At 41.1% G+C, this 14820-nt stretch overlaps 1 protein-coding gene across 2 annotated transcripts in view; it reads left to right on the forward strand.

Moving 5' to 3' along the window:
• LOC126469655 (F-box/LRR-repeat protein 6) overlaps window positions 1-14820 on the forward strand; it is a 218571-nt gene that overhangs the window by 136459 nt on the left and 67292 nt on the right. Inside the window, exons 8-9 of one of the 2 annotated variants that reach the window (XM_050096787.1) lie at window positions 5182-5341; window positions 5657-5934. In XM_050096787.1, the coding sequence (XP_049952744.1) occupies window positions 5182-5341; window positions 5657-5669 (173 nt within the window). In that variant the 3' untranslated portion in view covers window positions 5670-5934. Of the gene's footprint in view, window positions 1-5181; window positions 5342-5656; window positions 5935-14820 lie in introns of those variants that run through there. The other variant, XM_050096786.1, reaches the window with a different exon arrangement.

Here is a 14820-nt window from a genome sequence, read left to right on the forward strand (position 1 = left end):
TGCCTGTCTGCTACTCAATGCCTCCTCTATATTGCAATTCATGTTTGTGACTTTGTAGTTCCTCAGGCAAAACATACACTTAATTTTATAGAAACTACATTAATTTAGTATATTTGTCAAAAATGGGAAAGAGTTAATTTTATTTTAGATTTGTCTTCAGCATCCTTCTAAATACACTGCTTGACAAAAAAAGTGAAGCACCCAGAAGGGGAGGACGAGATGAATTGAAACTTCATGGGTTGAGAGAGTATGTGAAGTTATTTCACTGATTATATCGTGTCAGATTTACAAAGTATGAGCCCACTTATGAGTGTGACATTGCACTCCATCTGGCATGGATGTCTACATTGATTCAGTTGGGAGGAGGGTCATAAAGCAGTTGTATCCTCTCCTGAGGGAAGCTGGCCCACAAATGTTGTCACTGGTACTTGATATACGGACACTGGGAAGGAGATGATGTCCAAACTGGTCCCACACATGGTCTGCCAGGGACAGACTGGGAATCTTGCTGACCACGGGATTATCTCAACCTCACACAAACAGTTCATAGAGATATGTCATGTGCAACAAGCGTTTTCTTGTTGAGAATTGGCGCCACAGTAGTATTGCAGGAATACTAGCACGTGGGGATGCAAGATGTGACATACCATTGAGCCATCAGAGTTACCTCAATAACTGCTGGCCATGACCAGAAGTCATACCCGATGGTTCCCCCACACTGTGACACCAGAAGTTACTCTGTTCTGCCTTTCCAAAACACTGGAAGAAAGAGACCTCTTCCCAGATCGGCACCATACGTGCCAATGATGGTCATCCAGGGTAGTGCAGAACTGCAATTCCATACTGAACACAACGAGATGCCATTCATCAGCAGTCCGTGCTTCTTGGTGACAGCATCACTCCAAATGCAGCTGTTTGCACTGTGGTTTTAATGGCAGCCTATACGTGGGATGGTAACTCCCTAGTGTGGCTCCTGTTAGTCTCTGACCAATGGTACAGGATGACACAGAATGACGCAGGAAGTCCATTATGCATCATCAGATGCCAGGTGTGGATGTGAAGGGATTACAATGTGCACGGTGCACAGTACGACGATCCTCCCTTGTGGTGGTCAGATGTGGTCGACCAGAATGTTGACGAGTATGCCTGCACTTATGATTCCATACAGTTCAAAGCTGGACCAAGATCACATCTGAATGCCCCACAAATCTGGATATTGCACAATTCGACCAGCTGGCCAAGTGGAGACTCACAGTGGGACCCCTTTCAAATTCTATCAAGTGATGATAATGCTGTCTCTCATGAGTGCGCTGCATCTCGGTGTCCTTTACGGTGACCACTCAACATCTGATGGTTTTCACAACCCTTATATACTCTACCAGGCCTGGTAACAACACTAAATACAAACATCATTAATGCACTCATGTTGGTGTTATATATGTCACAGAGAATTGCAACCCTATTGATTTACATACCTGCCAATGATATGTATGTGTATGAAGTTACATTGAAATCTGACCTTGTTGTATAGGTGCTTCATTTTTTTGTGTGACTGTAGTTTTTGTGCAAGCTAAACATGAGATCTTGTATTTGTTAGTCCTTGCATAAAATTTTACAGAACTGCATGATAACAAATAATTTTATTAATATTTTTTCCTTAGATATTATGTTTGTTTTGCAAGTTCTTACTGTGCAAGCAATTTTCGAAACTTGGACTTCCACAGTGGTTAAGTCTAATTCATCCAAACTATTTAAATTCAGTGAATGAATGAATGTCACATGGCTCACAGATTTTTGTAAACCTTTGAATCTGATCCTGCATTGATAGTCTGTGTATCAATAACAGACCTTATTAATTCAAATAACTTCCAATTTGGCCTCTCATTCTAGAGTCTAAGGTGGTCACTGAAAATAAGTCAGGGCCCCCTGTCAGTTCTTAGTAACGCTAACTACTGGACCATGCAGGCAGTCATTAAATCAATGCTCATGCCTCACATCTACGATTCAGTAACAGAACAAAGACGCATATAAAGTTCGTAGTCTCCATAGAGTTGTCTGCCACAGGTGTAAAGTAGTAGATTATCTAATTCGATATGAAGTTATTTTTAAATTGTTTGAGAAATTTAGATTTATATACTAAGTGAGTGCTTTATTATTTGCTGATAGTACAGTGAGCTTTGGTGATGTGCTGAATCATACTAACAAAACATTGCATGCTGGATGTAAAGTCTATGCATTCATAGGTTGTTTTCTTTCTGCCTGTTCTCTAGTAAATGAAAAAAGCTTGTAGTATTTTATGATATTTCTATTACTATTATACAGTGGAACCTCACTTAACGAGCAGCTCCTATAACACACAATTTGCATAAAGAGCAAAACAAATTGTAAAAAAAAAATGACTCGCTTGACAAGCAATGTTTCACATAATGAATGACAATGATTTAGTGTGACATTACCAGCCATTTGGGCTTGGTGTGACAGGGGAAATGTTTCATTGTCAGCAAAGGCATATGAACAATGTCTTTAGTGTGTACTGCAGTCTGGATTTAGTGCTCTTTCTGCTACCATCTCAGTGCAGCTTGTGATCACACATTTTTCTAAACTTGTGTTCACACAGTTTTTTTGTGTGCAAATTTTAATAACCTTCATAGAAATGTCCCTGAAGAGAAAGCCACAAGAAGATGAACATAGGAGAAAGAAAATGATCTTAGAAATGAAATGTAAAATCATAGAAAAATGCAAACATGGTGTGACCATTGCTGATTTAGCACACACATACAATCAATCTACATCAACTATTTGCACTATCCTCAAGAACAAGGACAAGATTAAAAAGATAGATGCTTCAAAGGGACAATATCAAAATGTTGCTCCTTATATGGATAAATAAAAAGCAGTTGAGAGGCAACACTATTAACGGGAACATCATTTGTGAGAAGGCAAGAATGATTTTCACCAACCTCATTAAGAAGACACCAGGATCATAGCAGCCAAAGAAGTGTTTAAGGGAAGCTGTGGATGGTTTGAGAAGTTTAAGAGAAGAACCAACATCCACAGCGCTGTGAGTCACAGCAAAGCAGCCAGCTCCAACACGAAGGCAGCATAGAACTTCATCAGCAACTTCAAGATGCTCGTAGATTCTGAGGGTTATCTGCTGTAACAGGTTTTTAATTGTAATGAGACGGATCTATTCTAGAAAAAGATGCCAAAGCGTATCTTTATAACAGCAGAGTAGAATGCATTGCCTGGTGACAAGCCAATGAAAGACCATCTCACACTGCTATTTTGTGGCAATGTAAGCGGTGATTTGAAAATTAAACCACCGCTCGTTTACCATTCAGAAATTCCACGAGCCTTCAAGAAGTGTAAAGTCCAGAAGAGCAGGTTAAATGTGATGTGGAGCTTCGATAACATGGCTTCGGTGACGTGATCTTTTTTGTGATTGAATCAGTGAAGTGTTTGGTCCTTTGGTGAAAAAATATTTGCTTGAGATGAATCTGCCCCTCCATGTCTTGCTTGTTATGGACAACACTCCTGCCCATTTTCCAGGCCTACAAGACCACCACCTTGAAGAATTTCATTTTGTCAAGATCCAATTTGTACCTCCCAACACCACTCTGTTACTCCAGCGTGTGGACCAGTGGATTATTTCTAACTTTAAGAAGCTCTGCACTAAAGCACTCTTCGAGCATTGCTTTGAGTTGACTGAAGTTACCAATCTCACTCTCAGAGAGTTTTGCAAATATCACTTCAACATCGTTGCCTGCATCAAGATAATTGAAAAGGCATGGGAAGGGGTTACCAAGAGAACTCTCACATCTGCTTGAAAGAAGCTTTGGCTGGAGTGCCTTGTTGAATGTGGTGCTAAGGCATTTGAGTCAGTACCTGTGGTGCCTGTAGTCAGTGAGATTGTGTCTTTGGTGAAGAGCATGGGACTAGAAGTGAATAACAATGATATCGATGAGCTTGTGGAAGATCACAGCCAAGAAGTGACCACTAAAGAGCTTATGCAGGTGCAGTGTGTTTTACAACAGAAAGTTGTACAGAGAGCGGGGGGGGGGGGGGGGGGGGGAGGAGGAGGAGGAGGAGGCAGTAACAGCAAAGCAGCAATCTTCTGGCGCAGTAAGAGAAATGCTGAAAGCACGGTAATCGGTTGCATCGTACATTGAAAATCATCACCCCAATAAAGCAGTTGTTATGGATGCTACAAATTTTGTGACAATAATGCAGTGTCGCATTTTTGCCAAGTGTTGAAGTGTCGGCAGAAACAAATGGCTATAGATAGCTTCCTAGTAAAAAATAATTAGTCATGCATTGTGAATAATAAATTACATAGTACTGTATGTAAAATTTTCTTTGAATAAATGGCGTGAATAAGAAAAACATTTAGTACTTTTTCTGCATGGAACACATTATTGTATTTTACATTAATTTATATGGGATAAATTGTTTTGCTTAATGAGTGTTTCAGACTACAAGTAAGATTCTGGAATGAATTATGCTCACAACGCGAGGTTCCACTGTATATCAAAACAGACACCATAAATGTTGGAATGTAGTAACATCAATCTTTGGACTGAAGATCACCACAGTAGCATACCCCAATGGGGAACTGAAATCATAAGTCTGGGGACACTAAGTGAATTAATGTTAGATAATGGTAATGCAGTCCAAACTGAATTTTCTTTTTCCTCAGGGGTACATTTTCAGTGGATATCATTGTTAGGAAATAGACATCTATGTACATACAAATTCTGCAAGTCTGTGTACACTGTGTGGCAGATAATAATACTGTCATTCAGGTCACACAAGGGTTTGTTTTAATTACTGTAGCTGAAATATTGGAGAGATGGTGTGGAGATGAGAAAAAGTTTTCATATGTGGAATGAAGAAAAATTAAAATTATTGGCTTTTATTTTCAAAAAGGGAATGACAAGATGTAAGTTTTAAAGACAAGGAAGTTTGTAAATGAGAAGAGAATCATACAGGTAAGGAAATGTCCCCTGATGTAACTGAAAGAGCCATATGGGAAATACAAGGTTCTTTTTATTTGTTACAAACATCCTGAATGGAGAATTTAAAAAATTATTGTTCAATGTGTTACCTCTATTCCAATAACTCTATTTCTGAATGGCAGTAGTTGTTCTCCAGGTCTTGTATTCTTTCTAACATATTTTTCAGGTTGCTGTATCTCACGGAAAAATGTTTCTGGTTTGGAGCTGATTATGCAAAAATGGAATCATAGTTTAGTGGAGGTGGACTTAAGTTGGGTGCATATTAATGAATCTCTTGACTCTGGCCTGACTGCTCTTGCTGAATGTGGAGAAAAATCACAACTACAGTAAGCAGGAACCAATTTTTCTATATAATTTGTAAAGAGGTTAAATTAAGTGATCTATGCTCATCAACGAAACTTTCTTTTTTGTGACTATGGTCTTAGTATTTGAAGCCAGTCTAAATCACCTTCTTTTTCGTGTGCTGTTGTCCTGCATCAGTGAAAGTTTGAACAGATTTGGTATGGTTAATTTAAGGGGTGACCAGACACCCTTCCTGTCACCACCCCCATTACCCTCCGGGTCAGCATATTTGTATCCCAACTCTCTGTGTGTAATGCTGTTCGTGTGAAAGTGAACAGCAGTTTTCTAAATGTTTGCAGATCATGTAACTGAGGTGGGACTTGGGTACCAGCCTGATATTCACATAGGATGTTGAAAACTGCCTAAAAACCACATCCGGGCTGGTCGGCACGTGGAACCTCGTTGCCGGTCTGCACACCTCCTTGTCCCAGAAGCAGCACTTTAACACACACAGCAATCCGGGCATGTTGAAGCCAGTCTATACAACTAAATAAATGACCCTTTCTAACATACATATTTTGCTCCTTTTATTTTTAAATGTTTTATCAGTGGTGATTATCTGTGATACTTCCAATGGAGAAAAAAAAATAACTACACAAAATTGCTACATACTTAACCGAAAAATAAAGTGAAATGTCCACATACAGCCTTTTATTTAGTCTCAGGAATAGAGAGGAAGAATTATTTGTACATATACTGAGAAAATAATCATAGTCAGCTGAGTGACTGAGTAATGGCAAAAGTTATACCAAGTGATGAAAAGCTTTCTATAGAGGCAATGCAGTGTCAGAAATACATGCACTTGACAAAGGCAATAGATTTTGGTATAAGAAACTTAATCATTCAGTAAATGGCAGCAAAAGGTTCCATGGAGACCAAATAATGTGCACCTTCTACTATTGTGCAGGGAGGGCTCTGCCAGAATATTAGATCCATCATATGAGAATACACCTGCAAGAAATTCTGGTCTGTCAAAAAGAAATTTTTCAGTTGGAGCCAATAATCCACTTTTTAAATGTTTCACATCATGAGCTACTACTAATGACAAAGGTAATCAGTAGGTCATGACCATGATGTGTGAAGGTGCATGGCCATGATGTGTGAAGGTGATATTATAAAGGCTCTGGCAAGAAGTGGAATGGGTGACAAAGAAAGGGGGGGGGGGGGAGGGGGCAGAAAATGATGTTGCTGTACCATTGTTATAAATGAGAGACCAAGGAGAGGGGCTGATAAATATGCATCTGTATTTTTTTTACTGTATGGTGAAGAAAATGTGTGGAACTGTCCAATCTGGTACTGCATTTATAACAAAAAATTATAATAAACCAGCATAACAAACATTTTGAGCCTGTAGTGAAAGACTCTGCATGCTGAGAAGAAAAAGAAAATTGAGGAGGGGTAAAGTAATAGTAATAGCACATGCATGAACAGAGGGAATGAAAGAATGAATCTGTTTGGGTCACGTCACCTGTCTGTGATAATTTGGCGAACAGACTCGTTGCCGTTTACAGGTGGTTTCTGATGACTGCTGTTGCGCTCATGTTGCTGTCTTGTATATATTGGCCATTACCCCTCTGTCACTCTGCTCCTGTCACTATCAGAGCACTCACTGTGATAGGCGGTGGTGGTGGTGAGGGTGGCTGTGAGCTGTGGTCACCAGTGTCCATGCTGTTGTCATCAAATGCAGACCTCACTGAATGGGAAAAGTTTTCTTTTTCTCGGCTCAGTTTTAGGCCACTGTCTTGTTAGTTAGACTGTCTTGGACCTTACTTTCAATGAACTCTTTAATCACACAACCACAGAAGGAGGAAGATTGCCTAAGTATCTCGGTTCTGTTGTAATCTATAGTATAGCCATTTTTGTGCTATAGTTGACAATCACTGATTTAGTTATTTAGTATTATTCAGTACGGCATCTGTGTTCACGGCCAGCCGAGCGGTTCTAGGCGCTTCAGTGTGGAACCGTGCGATCGCTACGGTCACAGGTTAGAATCCTGCCTCGGGCATGGATGTGTGTGATGTCCTTGGGTTAGTTAGGTTTAAGTAGTTCTAAGTTCTAGGGGACTGATGACCTCAGATGTTAAGTCCCGTAGAGCTCAGAGCCATTTGAACCATTTGATCTGTGTTCATGGCATCTCTCTTCTATAATGCATTCAATTTCTCCAGTGTATACTTTGCCACATTGGCAGGGGATTTGGTAGATCCCTCATTAGTGAAGGCTTAGACCATCCTTAACTGACGCTAGTAGTGTCAGGGTCTTAGCGGATGATGAAATACTCATTTGACATTGTGTCACTTCCAAGACTCTGCTTACTTTTCTGGAAGTATTGCAGAAAAACAAGATGCGTGCTAATGATTTGTGCTCTACTCTTTCTTCCTGCTGTTGTCTCTGTACAACCTGTCCAAATGCACCCCATATATGTTTGCTGCTGTGCCCATTTCCATGGATTGTTGTCTCCAGGTGCATCACCTCAGTTAGAAGACTGTCTTGATCGCAGATGTGTCATAGTGTGACTAAGATGCCTTCATATTGGGAGATATGGTGACCACTGGAGGCAGTGTGTGCAAACTTTCTGTACTCACTGTGTGCCAGTTTGTCATCTAGGTTCTGTTTCACTAGGAAGTCATGAAATGGGAGGGCACCATCCTGTTCCACTTGCACGGTAAATTGTATGTTGGATGAACTGAGTTGAGGTGACAGAACTGGGAAAAAGAAAAGCATTCCTCACAAGTGAGGGCCACACCTAATGATACAGGATGTCCATAATTAAATTTCCAGTTTTAAAATGCTGTAGAAAGAAAACCACTACTCAGAATGACATCACATTTCAACAACACATTATAGAGGCAGGGGGAAATGTCAAAAGAATAAAAATAATAATAATAATAATAAAAATTTTACCAATAGATCTACATCTACATCTACATCTATACTCCGCGAGCCACCTTACGGTGTGTGGCGGAGGGTACTTATTGTACCACTATCTGATCCCCCCTTCCCTGTTCCATTCACGAATTGTGCGTGGGAAGAACGACTGCTTGTAAGTCTCCGTATTTGCTCTAATTTCTCGGATCTTTTCGTTGTGATCATTACGCGAGATATATGTGGGCGGTAGTAATATGTTGCCCATCTCTTCCCGGAATGTGCTCTCTCGTAATTTCGATAATAAACCTCTCCGTATTGCGTAACGCCTTTCTTGAAGTGTCCGCCACTGGAGCTTGTTCAGCATCTCCGTAACGCTCTCGCGCTGACTAAATGTCCCCATGACGAATCGCGCTGCTTTTCGCTGGATCATGTCTATCTCTTCTATTAATCCAACCTGGTAAGGGTCCCATACTGATGAGCAATACTCAAGAATCGGACGAACAAGCGTTTTGTAAGCTACTTCTTTCGTCGATGAGTCACATTTTCTTAGAATTCTTCCTATGAATCTCAACCTGGCGCCTGCTTTTCCCACTATTTGTTTTATGTGATCATTCCACTTCAGATCGCTCCGGATAGTAACTCCTAAGTATTTTACGGTCGTTACCGCTTCCAATGATTTACCACCTATGGCATAATCGTACTGGAATGGATTTCTGCCCCTATGTATGCGCATTATATTACATTTATCTACGTTTAGGGAAAGCTGCCAGCTGTCGCACCATGCATTAATCCTCTGCAGGTCCTCCTGGAGTACGTACGAGTCTTCTGATGTTGCTACTTTCTTGTAGACAACCGTGTCATCTGCAAATAGCCTCACGGAGCTACCGATGTTGTCAACTAAGTCATTTATGTACATTGTAAACAATAAAGGTCCTATCACGCTTCCCTGCGGTACTCCCGAAATTACCTCTACATCTGCAGATTTTGAACCGTTAAGAATGACATGTTGTGTTCTTTCTTCTAGGAAATCCTGAATCCAATCACAAACCTGGTCCGATATTCCGTAAGCTCGTATTTTTTTCACTAAACGTAAGTGCGGAACCGTATCAAATGCCTTCCTGAAGTCCAGGAATACGGCATCAATCTGCTCGCCAGTGTCTACGGCACTGTGAATTTCTTGGGCAAATAGGGCGAGCTGAGTTTCACATGATCTCTGTTTGCGGAATCCATGTTGGTTATGATGAAGGAGATTTGTATTATCTAAGAACGTCATAATACGAGAACACAAAACATGTTCCATTATTCTACAACAGATTGACGTAAGCGAAATAGGCCTATAATTATTCGCATCTGATTTATGACCCTTCTTGAAAATGGGAACGACCTGCGCTTTCTTCCAGTCGCTAGGTACTTTACGTTCTTCCAGCGACCTACGATAAATTGCTGATAGAAAGGGGGCAAGTTCTTTAGCATAATCACTGTAGAATCTTAAGGGTATCTCGTCTGGTCCGGATGCTTTTCCGCTACTAAGTGATAGCAGTTGTTTTTCAATTCCGATATCGTTTATTTCAATATTTTCCATTTTGGCGTCCGTGCGACGGCTGAAGTCAGGGACCGTGTTACGATTTTCCGCAGTGAAACAGTTTCGGAACACTGAATTCAGTATTTCTGCCTTTCTTCGGTCGTCCTCTGTTTCGGTGCCATCGTGGTCAACGAGTGACTGAATAGGGGATTTAGATCCGCTTACCGATTTTACATATGACCAAAACTTTTTAGGGTTCTTGTTTAGATTGTTTGCCAATGTTTTATGTTCGAATTCGTTGAATGCTTCTCTCATTGCTCTCTTTTTCGCTTCGTTCAGCTTTTCCTTATCAGCTATGATTCGACTACTCTTAAACCTATGATGAAGCTTTCTTTGTTTCCGTAGTACCTTTCGTACATGATTGTTATACCACGGTGGATCTTTCCCCTCGCTTTGGACCTTAGTCGGTACGAACTCATCTAAGGCGTACTGGACGATGTTTCTGAATTTTTTCCATTTTTGTTCCACATCCTCTTCCTCAGAAATGAACGTTTGATGGTGGTCACTCAGATATTCTGCGATTTGTGCCCTATCACTCTTGTTAAGCAAATATATTTTCCTTCCTTTCTTGGCATTTCTTATTACACTTGTAGTCATTGATGCAACCACTGACTTATGATCACTGATACCCTCTTCTACATTCACGGAGTCGAAAAGTTCCGGTCTATTTGTTGCTATGAGGTCTAAAACGTTAGCTTCACGAGTTGGTTCTCTAACTATCTGCTCGAAGTAACTCTCGGACAAGGCAGTCAGGATAATGTCACAAGAGTCTCTGTCCCTGGCTCCAGTTCTGATTGTGTGACTATCCCATTCTATACCTGGTAGATTGAAGTCTCCCCCTATTACAATAGTATGATCACGAAACTTCTTCACGACGTTCTGCAGGTTCTCTCTGAGGCGCTCAACTACTACGGTTGCTGATGCAGGTGGTCTATAGAAGCATCCGACTATCATATCTGACCCACCTTTGATACTTAACTTAACCCAGATTATTTCACATTCGCATTCGCTAATAACTTCACTGGATATTATTGAATTCTTTACTGCTATAAATACTCCTCCACCATTGGCGTTTATCCTATCCTTGCGGTATATATTCCATTCTGTGTCTAGGATTTCGTTACTGTTCACTTCCGGTTTTAACCAACTTTCCGTTCCTAATACTATATGCGCACTATTTCCTTCAATAAGAGATACTAATTCAGGAACCTTGCCCTGGATACTCCTGCAGTTTACCAATATTACGTTAACTTTTCCTGTTTTTGGTCTCTGAGGACGGACGTTCCTTATCAACGATGATAATGTCCTCTCTGGTAAGCCGTCAGGTATTTTATCGTTTCGCCCAAGGGGGGGTCCCTCTAACCTAAAAAACCCCCGTGTGCACGCCACACGTACTCTGCTACCCTAGTAGCTGCTTCCGGTGTGTAGTGCACGCCTGACCTGTCTAGGGGGGCCCTACAGTTCTCCACCCAATAACGGAGGTCGATGAATTTGCAACCATTATAGTCGCAGAGTCGTCTGAGCCTCTGGTTTAGACCCTCCACACGGCTCCAAACCAGAGGGCCGCGATCGACTCTGGGCACTATGCTGCAGATATTAAGCTCAGCTTGCACTCCGCGTGCGATGCTGGTTGTCTTCACCAAATCAGCCAGCCGCCGGAAGGAACCAAGGATGGCCTCAGAACCCAAGCGGCAGGCGTCATTCGTTCCGACATGTGCTACTATCTGCAGCCGGTCACACCCAGTGCGTTCAATAGCTGCCGGAAGGGCCTCCTCCACATTACGGACGAGACCCCCCGGCAAGCACACCGAGTGCACACTGGCATTCTTCCCCGACCTACCCGCTATTTTCCTGAGGGGCTCCATAACCCGCCTAACGTTGGAGCTCCCTATAACTAATAGGCCCGCCCTCTGTGACTGTCGGGACCTTGCCGGAGAATCGGCCACTGGCCCAACAGGCGAGGCATCCTGTGGTGGCTCGGAAACGATGTCATCACCACTAGGAAGCACCCCGTACCTGTTGGAAAGGGGTAAGGCAGCTGCCACGCGGCCAGATCCCACCTTCGCCTTTCGGCCAGGCACGCGCGAGCCCACCACTGTCCGCCATTCACCCTGGAGTGATGGCTGACCGGTAAGATGCTCACTGCCGGAAGACGCAGCGACATCAGGGGTTCCATGTGATTCCAAGGCCACCGAAGTAGGCATAGGTCTCACTATGATCCAGTGAACATCTTAACATAAATGAGGTTGGCCCACCAAGCGGGGTGGCGCAGTGGTCAGCACACGGGACTCACATGTGGGAGGACAACAGTTCAAACCTGTGTCTGACCATTCTAATTTAGGTTTTCTGTGATTTCCCTAAACCACTTCAGGCAAATGCCAGGATGGTTCCTTTCAGATGGCACAGCCAACTTCCTTCCCCATCCTTTCCTAACACGATGGGTCTGATGACTTCACTGTTTTTGGTCCCCTACCGCAAATCGATCAAAGAATCTGGGTTCGGCTACAAATGACTGATGAATCACAGTACAATGGCTCTGGTTTGAGTTGCACGTTACACCATCCGTACTGTTCAATGTGTGTGAATGCACAAGTTCAACAGTCAACAGTTCTATCACTGGTAGTTAGATAAGCCCATCCACCATGACAAGATCGTACCACATTGCATGGAAAAAATCAGTTTTTAATTGTCCTGTGGCCAAAAACTGCATATAAAACAAAATGGCATCAGTTTTTAATTATGCTGGGGACAAAAACTGCAGAAAAGCAAATTGACATTGGTTTTTTTATTGTCCTGGGGTTGAAAACTGCATAAAAAGCAAAATTACATCAGTTTCACAAGACAGTAGTTCACTATGCTGGCCACCATTTTCTGCCAACGTTTTCTGCCATGAGCTGAAACCAAGAAACAGCATGTTCCACAACAAATCGGAGTGTCTCATGGGTCATGTTCAGAATGTGTTGTGCAATGAATGCCTTCAGTTCAGCTATGTTTGTAATTGGAGCACTTAAACAACATCTTTCAGATAACCACACAGCCAGAAGTCACATGGTTTAAGGTCAGGTGATCAGGATGGCTAGGCTGTAGGAAAATGATGGCTGATAATTCGAGCATTTCCTAAATGCCTCTGCAGCAGGATTAGAACCCTGCCCCTCCACTCAACCATGCTCTGTTACCATTGATTCGGTAGGGAACTAGGTTTGGAACGCATAAGGTACTGGTTCCCAACTAAATGAAGTCCAAAGTTAAATGTGAGTTTATTTACACAATTAAAAAAATTACAGGCAGCAAAATTTTGTGGAAATCTGTTAAAAGGCATGAACTAATCTTTATAATAATGTGATAATGCCACCAAATAATTTCCTTACTTAAATATACAGTAATACAGTTAGTAATGTGGAGATGAGGGCTGTTGCTGTTGATAAAATATTGATATATTGATATTTCCCTGAGAAAATATCGATATATGTTGGTGATATTTTCTTCCCTGATATAGCAATATGTTGATATGAAAATTGATATGTCATTATTAAAATGGCAATATTGAGTTCCGCTATTTTTATTTTATATTATATTTTTTGTGATTTTTGGTAAATATTTGAAATAATTCTCTTGAAATTGTAGTAGAACATAATTCTAGTTTTATAGTGTGAAGGAGTCTTACTACTGTTTGAGCTTTCATCACATCCAGTCTTTCTCCTTGACTATGTGATTGTGGGAAGCAAGTATAGATGGCACAAAAGAAGAAGTCCAATTGTACTGGGAAGGGGGGAGGGTTATGGCAGTGTGAAGGGAATTGTTTTTTAGTGTGCTATTTCTTCACATCGGCGTTTTTCAAAAACAGTTGCTAAAAATGATGAACAAGAATCTAAATGACAAGATTGGTCTTCGCGGTGGGTGGAGATGTGTGAGGGGAAATGCTGACGTAACTGGCATTCACTGCTACCAACAGAAACTGCAGCATTATCTTCTACAGGCAATTTTCCTACATCAGCATGAAAAAAGGTTTATTTGGCCATGTAGCCAATCACTAATTAAGAAAATAAGGTATGAGAGTTTAACTGGAATGAAATATTTCATGACACTGCACCATGTACACAGTTGTTAATTACCAACACAACAGTCGACCAAAAAAGTATTGTAATACAAGCTTTTCATCTGCACAGAGGCCCATTACTAACATACAAATTTTCAAATTGTTTTTCTTTCAATTCTTGCTCTGAGGGGGATAGGCAGGATGCTAGTTTGTTGCGGTACAGAATAATAAATCAACACTTAAATATACAACTCTAAAATCACCAGTATATTTACAATGTGTAGCCAATATTTTTATAGACCAATATGTCGATATTTTTTCCTTTGATATACCGATACTTTTTGTCGATATGCCGAGGGCCAATAATGATTTTTTTTTTTTAAATATCAATATATCAGGTTCCCAATATTTCTAACAATATCAACAGTCCTAGTGGAGACACAAATCTAAAATTTACTCTCCTTTATAAAACAACAGACAGTGACAAGGCTGCATAGTATTACTGAGTTAACATCTTGAAATCGATATTATGCACTTGCAGCCCTTAATACTCACAGGTATGTGGAATAAGTACTCTTGGTGCACAAATAGTCTCAGGACCATTAAAAAAAATGTACAAGTACATAAAATCTAAAGTGCAAGTAATGTTCAGTTATGCCAAATTAGCTGAATTATTATACAGAACATGGGAGTCGCAGTGCTGCCAACACACAGTACAGAGTGAGTTTAATCTTGTGGCACTGCTGCAGGCAATCAGTTACTGATAGTATTCTTTAAATAATACCACACCTCGGTTTTTGCCTACGCAGTAACACAGTTAAGCATTGGAGCGACAAGAATTTAAACACTCATTGACACACTAGCCCAACTTGAAGCAATCACTCACAGCTTCCCCAATTAACCAATCTCATACCTTTGCAGAAATTATTAATTTATGCAACCAAGAGGCCAATCCCAACAGGTACCTCAAGTCAAAACGA

This window comes from Schistocerca serialis, chromosome 3, assembly GCF_023864345.2.
Source record: "Schistocerca serialis cubense isolate TAMUIC-IGC-003099 chromosome 3, iqSchSeri2.2, whole genome shotgun sequence".
Lineage (NCBI taxonomy): Eukaryota > Metazoa > Arthropoda > Insecta > Orthoptera > Acrididae > Schistocerca > Schistocerca serialis.